We start from the raw sequence: 11,920 nt of genomic DNA on the forward strand, positions 1-11,920 counted from the left end.
CCAGAGTTTCAAGAGGTTAACACAATGTGCTACAAATGCTCCTTCATACTTGTAACTCCACTTTATTCTCTCGCGAGACCCCTCCTCCTACTTTACGCCAATCAAGCTATTTCAGAATAAAACAGAATAAAGTTTCTCACCAAAGCGTTTTTTTTTCCGTGCGTGGAGTGTTTGGTCGTCGTGCCAACTTTAACTTGTTACTTTTTAGAATCCATCCCCCTGGCATTTCACATAGATTATTCAAACCCAAAATCGGTTCTATCCCAGCTCCCATAAAGAATGAGCCAGGTATGATTACTGGCTGATCCTATTGTAAACTGAATGGCTTTTAGTTGCATAACTTTTGATTCTGTCCCTGTTACTCCACACTGAACTAAATGCACATTTTTTTGTCTTAGATTTTGTCAACTTGAGCAACAGCACAGAGGCCAAATACCCCTATGCCTTAAACTCCGGTAGCTTTCAGGAGTGCTTCCTGTTGCTCACTGGTCAGTGAAGAAAACATCTGCACAGTAGCACTTACTGTACCCCGGAATGAGTCGTCTCAGAGGACTCGGAACCCATCTGTATGCACTCTGATTGGGAATGAGTCGTCTCAGAGGACTCGGCGCCATCTGTATGCACTCTGATTGGGAATGAGTCGTCTCAGAGGACTCGGGCGCCATCTGTATGCACTCTGATTGGGAATGAGTCGTCTCAGAGGACTCGGGCGCCATCTGTATGCACTCTGATTGGGAATGAGTCGTCTCAGAGGACTCGGGCGCCATCTGTATGCACTCTGATTGGGAATGAGTCGTCTCAGAGGACTCGGGCGCCATCTGTATGCACTCTGATTGGGAATGAGTCGTCTCAGAGGACTCGGGCGCCATCTGTATGCACTCTGATTGGGAATGAGTCGTCTCAGAGGACTCGGGCGCCATCTGTATGCACCCTGATTGGGAATGAGTCGTCTCAGAGGACTCGGAACCCATCTGTATGCACTCTGATTGGGAATGAGTCGTCTCAGAGGACTCGGGCGCCATCTGTATGCACTCTGATTGGGAATGAGTCGTCTCAGAGGACTCGGGCGCCATCTGTATGCACTCTGATTGGGAATGAGTCGTCTCAGAGGACTCGGAACCCATCTGTATGCACTCTGATTGGGAATGAGTCGTCTCAGAGGACTCGGGCGCCATCTGTATGCACTCTGATTGGGAATGAGTCGTCTCAGAGGACTCGGGCGCCATCTGTATGCACCCTGATTGGGAATGAGTCGTCTCAGAGGACTCGGGCGCCATCTGTATGCACCCTGATTGGGAATGAGTCGTCTCAGAGGACTCGGGCGCCATCTGTATGCACTCTGATTGGGAATGAGTAGTCTCAGAGGACTCGGGCGCCATCTGTATGCACTCTGATTGGGAATGAGTAGTCTCAGAGGACTCGGGCGCAATCTGTACGCACTCTGATTGGGAATGAGTCGTCTCAGAGGACTCGGGCGCCATCTGTATGCACTGTAATTGGGAATGGAGGTTGCGCGCTTTCCCGCCAGTCCGTTGTTAACGATGCCAGGTAGGCGACTTCGGCTTCATAGCAGAGCTGTGCTTATTTAATATGAGAAGCTGAGAAATAAATACCGGAACACTTATTTCACGCCAAGCATCAACCACTGTCGGAGGAGCATGCTCTCGCTGCACAACAGGTGATGTTCCCACCAAACTCTGTATGCAATGGGCTCTTCAACACTGTTCCTGCAGCTACCCAGTGCTTCATTTGGGAAACCAAGTGAAATCTGCACAGGAACATCGATAGTAACATGTTTATGCAGTGAAACGTATTTCACTAAACTGTTGACAGCCCGTCTGGGAGCTCCAGAAAGGAATAAAGCAGAGAGAGGACATGGAAATGTAGGGCGGTGAGATATAATGTAGAGCTCAATGGCCCAGGACTCAACGTTCTCTCCCAGAGGTGTGGACAGACATGTTGGAGTGGAGCATCAGTCTAAACACACAAACCAGCATGCGTAATAATCCACACACAAAGGCGGTTACTCAAATGTGTTTGATTTCAGATTATATGCAATTATGTACCGTAAATCATAACTCAACAGCCCTAGGGGGAACCCTTCTACCCCCCCCCCCCCCTCACAGAGGTTTCTTCTCACTGCATCTGTTGACTTGACCTTGAGCCAAATTCCTCACTCCTCCCTAGTACCTTAGGCTGTCTGCCTATTCAGTGCCTTTCCCCTCCCTTCTTTATCTATTAACAATGACATGTTTGAACAGACTGAACTAACAATGACAGTGTGTTTGAACAGACACAAACTCCTCCTTGTCTCTCTCGGTACCTTTCAATGCACAGTTCCTTGTTCACCCTCCACTGACACCCTAAACACATACAGTTATCATACATGTAGCGTAATCAATACGTTCTTACATAGTGACAGGAAGTAGATTTCAAATCGGAACCCAACAAAACATGTCACATAGCAGTACCCGACAGGGAAAAGTAAGGTGGAAACGTGTTGCAGTACCGTGTGCTGTAAAGTGTACCGTGTGCTGTAAAGTGTACCGTGTGCTGTAAAGTGTACCGTGTGCTGTAAAGTGTACCATGTGCTGTAAAGTGTACTGTGTGCTGTAAAGTGTACCGTGTGCTGTAAAGTGTACTGTGTGCTGTATAGTGTACCCTGTGCTGTATAGTGTACCGTGTGCTGTATAGTGTACCCTGTGCTGTAAAGTGTACCGTGTACTGTAAAGTGTACCGTGTGCTGTAAAGTGTACCGTGTACTGTAAAGTGTACCGTGTGCTGTAAAGTGTACCGTGTGCTGTATAGGGTACCGTGTGCTGTATAGTGTACCGTGTGCTGTATAGTGCACCGTGTGCTGTATAGTGTACCGTGTGCTGTAAAGTGTACCGTGTGCTGTAAAGTGTACCGTGTGCTGTATAGTGTACCGTGTGCTGTATAGTGTACCCTGTGGTGTAAAGTGTACCGTGTGCTGTAAAGGGTACCGTGTGCTGTAAAGTGTACCGTGTGCTGTATAGTGTACCGTGTGCTGTATAGTGTACCGTGTGCTGTAAAGTGTACCGTGTGCTGAAAAGTGTACCGTGTGCTGTAAAGTGTACCGTGTGCTGTAAAGTGTACCGTGTGCTGTAAAGTGTACTGTGTGCTGTAAAGTGTACCGTGTGCTGTAAAGGGTACCGTGTGCTGTAAAGGGTAGCGTGTGCTGTATAGTGTACCGTGTGCTGTATAGTGTACCGTGTGCTGTATAGTGTACCGTGTGCTGTATAGTGTACCGTGTGCTGTAAAGTGTACCGTGTGCTGTAAAGTGTACCGTGTGCTGTAAAGTGTACCGTGTGCTGTAAAGTGTACTGTGTAACATCAACTGCTCCTTACTCTGTACACTTTTGTAACTTTTACATAGTTGATATGTGCATAAACAAGAGTATGTTTTGTACGCATGATATCTTTTTCTAAATGTTTTTTGGGGGATAAAAGTCAGCCACTGTTGAAGACGTTTTAAGTCCTGTCCAATAGCGTATGTGTCTGTGTGTTGTTGACAGTGGTGGGTGGATCGTGGTTTGATCACATCCGTGAGTGGTACACCAAGAGAGAGCAGTATGACATTCTCTTTGTCAAGTACGAGGACATGATCAAGGTACAGTAATGGGTTTTTCTGCATGTTAAATGAAATCCAGGGCCCTCTTGTCAACAGTAGTGCATTAAGCAGGGAATAGGGGGCTATTTGGGAAGCAGCCTCAAGCAGTCTGTCTGCTTCCTTGTCGGTCTGTCTCTCTCTCTCTCTCTCTCTCTCTCTCTCTCTCTCTCTCTGAGAAACACTTGTATGCTGTATGACATACAGGGCAACTAACCAATGTCTCCCCCTCTCTCTCTCTCTCTCATTCTCTCTTCACCCATCCCCCTCTCTCTCTTTCTATCTTCACCCATCCCTCTCCCCCTCTCTCTCTCTCTCTTCACCCATCCCTCCCCCTCTCTCTCTCTCTCTCTCTCTCTCTCTCTCTCTCTCTTCACCCATCCCTCTCCCCCTCTCTCTCTCTCTCTCTCTCTCTCTCTCTCTCTATCTTCACCCATCCCTCTCCTCTCTCTCTCTCTCTCTCTCTCTCTCTTCACCCATCCCTATCCCCCCCTCTCTCCTCCTCACCCATCCCTCTCCCCTCTCTCTCTCTCTCTCTCTCTCTCTCTATCTTCACCCATCCCTCTCCCCCTCTCTCTCTCTCTCTTTTTCACCCATCCCTCTCCCCCTCTCTCTCCCTCTCTCTCTCTCTCTCTTCACCCATCCCTCTCCCCCTCTCTCTCTCTCTCTCTCTATCTTCACCCATCCCTATCCCCCCCCTCTCTCCTCTTCACCCATCCCTCTCCCCCTCTCTCTCTCTCTCTCTCTCTCTCTCTCTCTATCTTCACCCATCCCTCTCCCCCCTCTCTCTCTCTCTTCACCCATCCCTCTCCCCCCCCCCCTCTCTCTCTCTCTCTCTCTCTTCACCCATCCCTCTCCCCCTCTCTCTCTCTCTCTCTCTCTCTCTCTCTCTCTCTTCACCCATCCCTCTCCCCCTCTCTCTCTCTCTCTCTCTCTCTCTCTCTCTCTCTCTCTATCTTCACCCATCCCTCTCCCCCTCTCTTTCTCTCTCTCTCTCTATCTTCACCCATCCCTCTCCCCCTCTCTCTCTCTCTCTCTCTCTCTCTCTTCACCCATCCCTCTCCCTCTCTCTCTCCCTCTCTCTCTCTCTATCTTCACCCATCCCTCTCCCTCTCTCTCTCTCTTCACCCATCCCCCTCTCTCTCTCTCTCTCTCTCTCTCTCTTCACCCATCCCTCTCCCCCTCTCTCTCTCTATCTTCACCCACCCACCCATCTCTCTCTCTCTCTCTCTCTTCACCCATCCCTCTCCCTCTCTCTCTCTCTCCCTCTCTCTCTCTCGTCACCCATCTCTCTCTCTCTCTTCACCCATCTCTCTCTCTCTCTCTTCACCCATCCCTCTCCCTCTCTCTCTCCCCCTCTCTCTCTATCTTCACCCACCCATCTCTCTCTCTCTCTCTCTCTCTCTCTTCACCCATCCCTCTCCCTCTCTCTCTCTCCATCTTCATCCACCCATCTCTCTCTCTTTCTCTCTCTCTCTCTTCACCCATCCCTCTCTCTCTCTCCCCCTCTCTCTCTCTCTTCACCCATCTCTCTCCCTCTCTATATGTCTCTCTGCACCCATCCCTCTCTCTCTCTCTTCACCCATCTATCTATCTCTCTCTATCTTCACCCATCCCTCTCCCCCCTCTCTCTCTCCCTCTCTCTCTCTCCCTCCTCTCTCTCTCTCCCTCCCCTCTCTCTCAGGACCTGAGATCAGTGGTGGTGGATATCTGTGATTTCCTTGGGAAGGACCTGACCCCCTCGGCCATTGACAGCATTGTTGAGAAGGCCAGGTTGGAACCTGTGTTTATGTGCTCTATCCTGTCTTTTTGACTGTGTATTGTGTATGCTGCAAACTGAACAGCCTCAATCAGGACTAATATAATATGATCTGTCTGATAATTAATGATTGATTGTTTGATTGATTGATTGACAGGTTCAAGAACATGAAAAAGGATCCAAAAGCCAACTATGAGTTTCTGCCCAAAGACGTGCTCGTTCTGGAGAAAGGACACTTCCTACGGAAAGGTACACACACACGCATGCACATACACATGAGCAAACATACATACGCACACACACATGAGCAAACATACATACGCACACACACATGAGCAAACACACATATGCACACATACATACACACAGAAATAGTTACAGTAGGAGTGCTGATAAAGGATCAGTTTTCCCTTTTAGATCATAATTGATAAGACGATATGGACAGGTGGGTCCTGATCCTAGATCAGCACTCCTACTGTGAGAAACTTTATAAATACGCTCCCTGATCCTAGATCAGCACTCCTGCTGTGAGAGGCTTTATAATTACGGGCCTTGATCCTAGATCAGCACTTGTTATGTATTGCTTTGGCTCATCTGAATATGTGTGTGTGTGTGTGTGTGTGTGTGTGTGTGTGTGCGTGCGTGCGTGCGTGCGTGTGTGTGTGTGTGTGTGCGTGTGCGTTCTGCACAGGTACCATAGGAGACTGGAAGAACTTGTTGACGGTGGCCCAGAGTGAACACTTTGACCAGGTGTTTGATGAGAAGATGAAGGACCTGCCTCTAAGGTTCACCTGGGACATCAACCAACATCACAGAGCCGCCCAAACCATCGGTCCTGGAGGTCACCTGTCACTATAGATCTGAATAGAACATGGATGGGTTCCAAATGGCACCTTATTTCCATATACAGTATAATACACTACTTTTAATCAGAGCCATATGGGCCTTGTCAAAAGTAGTGCACTATATAGGGAAATCGGGTGCCATTTGGAAAACAGGCCATTTGTCACTACAGAATTTAATAAAAAATGTGTCACTGTGGAATCTAGTACAACACTTGAATAAAGTTTAATAGACCTGTATAATTGAATACAGTTTAATAGACCTCTATAATTGAATACAGTTTAATAGACCTGTATAATTGAATACAGTTTAATAGACCTCTATAATTGAATAAAGTTTAATAGACCTCTATAATTGAAATGAACTTCATAATTGAATACAGTTTAACAGAACTGTCTAATTTAATATAACTGTATAATTGAATAGAAATTCATAACTGAATAGTGTTGACGAGAGCTGTATAATGGAATAGAAATGTATAATTGAATAGAATCGTATAATTGAATAGAACTGTATCATTGAATATAACTGTATAATTGAACTGTTAAATTGAAAGAACAGAATAATTTAATAGAGCTGAATAGAACTGCATAATTTAATAGAACTGAAGAATTTAACAGAGTTGAATAGAATTGTTGAATTGAATAGAACAGTAGAATTGAATAGTTAACAGAGTTGAATAGAATTGTTGAATTGAGTAGAACAGTAGAATTGAATAGTGTGGAATAGAACTATATATTTTAATAGAACTGTACAGCTGAATAGAACATGATTATTTAATATAGTTCAATAGAAGTGTAGAATTGAATAGAACTGCTGAATTGAATAGTAGAATTGAATAGTGTGGAATATAACTACAGAATTGAATATAACTGTTGAACTGAATACAACAGTATTATTTAATATAGTTCAATAGAAATGAAGAATTGAATAATACTCGAATAGTAAAGTAAACTTGAATAGAGTTGAATATAACTGTACAATTGAATATAATTGTATAATTGAAAATACCTCTATAATTGAATACTTTGAATCAATATTCACATAATAATAAGCAATTCCAACAAATTGGGGTTAACAAAGATTCTTTCTCATTGACCCCCAGTGTAAAATAACCAACTTTGTGGTTGATTTTCTGTTATATAGAAATAACAAAAATGACATAAAGCTGCTGTGTTGTTCAAAGTACAAAAATGTGAAGGAAATGGAGTCTGTGAGAAGAGCCCTGTGTCTTCAGGCAAATCGGAGTGGAAGACTGGGAAATTGTGGGGACCCACTGTCTAAGAAGCCTACACGTACCTATGTGTGTGTGGAAAACATCTCACCACAGGTAAGACATGTCATTTGTTTAGAATAGTCTGTTTAGTAACTTCACTCACTGATTTCAGCTGTAGAGTCTGTTTGTTCATGTTGCTGGTCTTGGCTAGTTTAAAGGTCATGAACAGTCAAAATCATGTTTTTCATGAAATTGGATGATATTTGAGGAAACCAGATCAAATCATGATGACCAAAGTACGAAAAATGACTGTTGCTTCTATGTACATTCATAAATCTGGATCATAAAGTTACTGGTCTCCTCCCCTATGTCAATTACTGGATTCATAATCAAGGGAACAATGTGATTTTACATTTACATTACATTTAAGTCATTTGGCAGACGCTCTTATCCAGAGCGACTTACAAATTGGTGAATTCACCTTATGACATCCAGTGGAACAGCCACTTTACAATAGTGCATCTAAATCATTTAAGGGGGGGAGTGAGAAGGATTACTTTATCCTATCCTAGGTATTCCTTAAAGAGGTGGGGTTTCAGGTGTCTCCGGAAGGTGGTGATTGACTCCGCTGTCCTGGCGTCGTGAGGGAGTTTGTTCCACCATTGGGGGGCCAGAGCAGCGAACAGTTTTGACTGGGCTGAGCGGGAACTGTACTTCCTCAGTGGTAGGGAGGCGAGCAGGCCAGAGGTGGATGAACGCAGTGCCATTGTTTGGGTGTAGGGCCTGATCAGAGCCTGGAGGTACTGCGGTGCCGTTCCCCTCACAGCTCCGTAGGCAAGCACCATGGTCTTGTAGCGGATGTGGAGGAGCGGGGTGACGTGAGAGAACTTGGGAAGGTTGAACACCAGACGGGCTGCGGCGTTCTGGATGAGTTGTAGGGGTTTAATGGCACAGGCAGGGAGCCCAGCCAACAGCGAGTTGCAGTAATCCAGACGGGAGATGACAAGTGCCTGGATTAGGACCTGCGCCGCTTCCTGTGTGAGGCAGGGTCGTACTCTGCGGATGTTGTAGAGCATGAACCTACAGGAACGGGCCACCGCCTTGATGTTAGTTGAGTACGACAGGGTGTTGTCCAGGATCACGCCATGGTTCTTAGCGCTCTGGGAGGAGGACACAATGGAGTTGTCAACCGTGATGGCGAGATCATGGAATGGGCAGTCCTTCCCCGGGAGGAAGAGCAGCTCCGTCTTGCCGAGGTTCAGCTTGAGGTGGTGATCCGTCATCCACACTGATATGTCTGCCAGACATGCAGAGATGCGATTCGCCACCTGGTCATCAGAAGGGGGAAAGGAGAAGATTAATTGTGTGTCGTCTGCATAGCAATGATAGGAGAGACCATGTGAGGTTATGACAGAGCCAAGTGACTTGGTGTATAGCGAGAATAGGAGAGGGCCTAGAACAGAGCCCTGGGGGACACCAGTGGTGAGAGCGCGTGGCGAGGAGACAGATTCTCGCCACGCCACCTGGTAGGAGCGACCTGTCAGGTAGGACGCAATCCAAGCGTGGGCCGCGCCGGAGATGCCCAACTCGGAGAGGGTGGAGAGGAGGATCTGATGGTTCACAGTATCGAAGGCAGCCGATAGGTCTAGAAGGATGAGAGCAGAGGAGAGAGAGTTAGCTTTAGCAGTGCGGAGCGCCTCCGTGATACAGAGAAGAGCAGTCTCAGTTGAATGACTAGTCTTGAAACCTGACTGATTTGGATCAAGAAGGTCATTCTGAGAGAGATAGCGGGAGAGCTGGCCAGGACGGCACGTTCAAGAGTTTTGGAGAGAAAGAAAGAAGGGATACTGGTCTGTAGTTGTTGACATCGGAGGGATCGAGTGTAGGTTTTTCAGAAGGGGTGCAACTCTCGCTCTCTTGAAGACGGAAGGGACGTAGCCAGCGGTCAGGGATGAGTTGATGAGCGAGGTGAGGTAAGGGAGAAGGTCTCCGGAAATGGTCTGGAGAAGAGGGAGGGGATAGGGTCAAGCGGGCAGGTTGTTGGGCGGCCGGCCGTCACAAGAAGCGAGATTTCATCTGGAGAGAGAGGGGAGAAAGAGGTCAGAGCACAGGGTAGGGCAGTGTGAGCAGAACCAGCGGTGTCGTTTGACTTAGCAAACGAGGATCGGATGTCGTCGACCTTCTTTTCAAAATGGTTGACGAAGTCATCTGCAGAGAGGGAGGAGGGGGGAGGGGGAGGAGGATTCAGGAGGGAGGAGAAGGTGGCAAAGAGCTTCCTAGGGTTAGAGGCAGATGCTTGGAATTTAGAGTGGTAGAAAGTGGCTTTAGCAGCAGAGACAGAGGAGGAAAATGTAGAGAGGAGGGAGTGAAAGGATGCCAGGTCCGCAGGGAGGCGAGTTTTCCTCCATTTCCGCTCGGCTGCCCGGAGCCCTGTTCTGTGAGCTCGCAATGAGTCGTCGAGCCACGGAGGCGGGAGGGAGGACCGAGCCGGCCTGGAGGATAGGGGACATAGAGAGTCAAAGGATGCAGAAAGGGAAGAGAGGAGGGTTGAGGAGGCAGAATCCGGAGATAGGTTGGAGAAGGTTTGAGCAGAGGGAAGAAATGATAGGATGGAAGAGGAGAGAGTAGCAGGGGAGAGAGAGCGAAGGTTGGGACGGCGCGATACCATCCGAGTAGGGGCAGTGTGGGAAGTGTTAGATGAGAGCGAGAGGGAAAAGGATACAAGGTAGTGGTCGGAGACTTGGAGGGGAGTTGCAATGAGGTTAGTGGAAGAACAGCATCTAGAAAGATGAGGTCGAGCGTATTGCCTGCCTTGTGAGTAGGGGGGGAAGGTGAGAGGGTGAGGTCAAAAGAGGAGAGGAGTGGAAAGAAGGAGGCAGAGAGGAATGAGTCAAAGGTAGACGTGGGGAGGTTAAAGTCGCCCAGGACTGTGAGAGGTGAGCCGTCCTCAGGAAAGGAGCTTATCAAGGCATCAAGCTCATTGATGAACTCTCCGAGGAACCTGGAGGGCGATAAATGATAAGGATGTTAAGCTTGAAAGGGCTGGTAACTGTGACAGCATGGAATTCAAAGGAGGCGATAGACAGATGGGTAAGGGGAGAAAGAGACAATGACCACTTGGGAGAGATGAGGATCCCGGTGCCACCACCCCGCTGACCAGAAGCTCTCGGGGTGTGCGAGAACACGTGGGCGGACGAAGAGAGAGCAGTAGGAGTAGCAGTGTTGTCTGTGGTGATCCATGTTTCCGTCAGTGCCAAGAAGTCGAGGGACTGGAGGGAGGCATAGGCTGAGATGAACTCTGCCTTGTTGGCAGCAGATCGGCAGTTCCAGAGGCTACCGGAGACCTGGAACTCCACGTGGGTCGTGCGCGCTGGGACCACCAGATTAGGGTGGCCGCGTCCACGCGGTGTGGAGCGTTTGTATGGTCTGTGCAGAGAGGAGAGAACAGGGATAGATAGACACATAGTTGACAGGCTACAGAAGAGGCTACGCTAATGCAAAGGAGATTGGAATGACAAGTGGACTACACGTCTCGAATGTTCAGAAAGTTAAGCTTACGTAGCAAGAATCATATTGACTAAAATGATTGAAATGATACAGTACTGCTGGAGTAGGCTAGCTGGCAGTGGCTGCGTTGTTGACTTTGTAGGCTAGCTGGCAGTGGCTGCGTTGTTGACACTACACTAATCAAGTCGTTCCGTCGAGTGTAATAGTTTCTACAGTGCTGCTATTCGGGGGCTAGCTGGCTAGCTAGCAGTGTTGATTACGTTACGTTACGTTAAAAGAACGACAATAGCTGGCTAGCTAACCTAGAAAATCGCTCTAGACTACACAATTGTCTTAGATACAAAGACGGCTATGTAGCTAGCTAGCTACGATCAAACAAATCAAACCGTTGTACTGTAATGAAGTGAAATGAAAATGTGATACTACCTGTGGAGCGAAGCGGAATGTTGACCGGGTTGTTGAAGTTCTATTCGGTAGACGTTGGCTAGCTGTTGGCTAGCTGTTGGCTAGCTAGCTAGCAGTATCTCCTACGTTAAGGATGACAAATAGCTGGCTAGCTAACCTCGGTAAATTAAGATAATCACTCTAAGTCTACACACTCTAAACTACACAATTATCTTGGATACGAAGACAGCAAAGACAACTATGTAGCTAGCTAACACTACACTAATCGAGTCGTTCAGTTGAGTGTAATAGTTTCTACAGTGCTGGTAGACGGTGGACGATTAGCTAGCTGCTGGGCAGATAGCAGTGTAGACTACGTTAGGACGACGAAATACGATAATTACGCAATTATCTTTGATACAAAGACGGCTATGTAGCTAGCTAAGAAGAAATTGCTAAGATTAGACAAATCAAACCGTTGTACTATAATGAAATGTAATGAAAATGTAATGAAAAGTTATACTACCAGCGGACCTAAGTGTAGATGCGACCACTCGCTCCAACCCGGAACCGGAAGTCAGCT

General features: G+C 47.3%; 1 protein-coding gene across 1 annotated transcript in view; it reads left to right on the plus strand.

Moving 5' to 3' along the window:
- LOC135534858 (amine sulfotransferase-like) overlaps nucleotides 1–6,477 on the plus strand; it is an 11,335-nt gene extending 4,858 nt beyond the window's left edge. Inside the window, exons 4-7 of the mRNA XM_064961672.1 lie at nucleotides 3,537–3,631; nucleotides 5,313–5,401; nucleotides 5,545–5,636; nucleotides 6,079–6,477. Coding sequence (XP_064817744.1) covers nucleotides 3,537–3,631; nucleotides 5,313–5,401; nucleotides 5,545–5,636; nucleotides 6,079–6,245 — 443 coding nt within the window. The 3' untranslated portion in view covers nucleotides 6,246–6,477. The remainder of the gene's footprint in view (nucleotides 1–3,536; nucleotides 3,632–5,312; nucleotides 5,402–5,544; nucleotides 5,637–6,078) is intronic.
- Nucleotides 6,478–11,920: the final 5,443 nt, after the last annotated feature.

This window comes from Oncorhynchus masou, unplaced genomic scaffold (assembly GCF_036934945.1).
Source record: "Oncorhynchus masou masou isolate Uvic2021 unplaced genomic scaffold, UVic_Omas_1.1 unplaced_scaffold_4029, whole genome shotgun sequence".
Taxonomy (NCBI): Eukaryota; Metazoa; Chordata; class Actinopteri; order Salmoniformes; family Salmonidae; genus Oncorhynchus; species Oncorhynchus masou.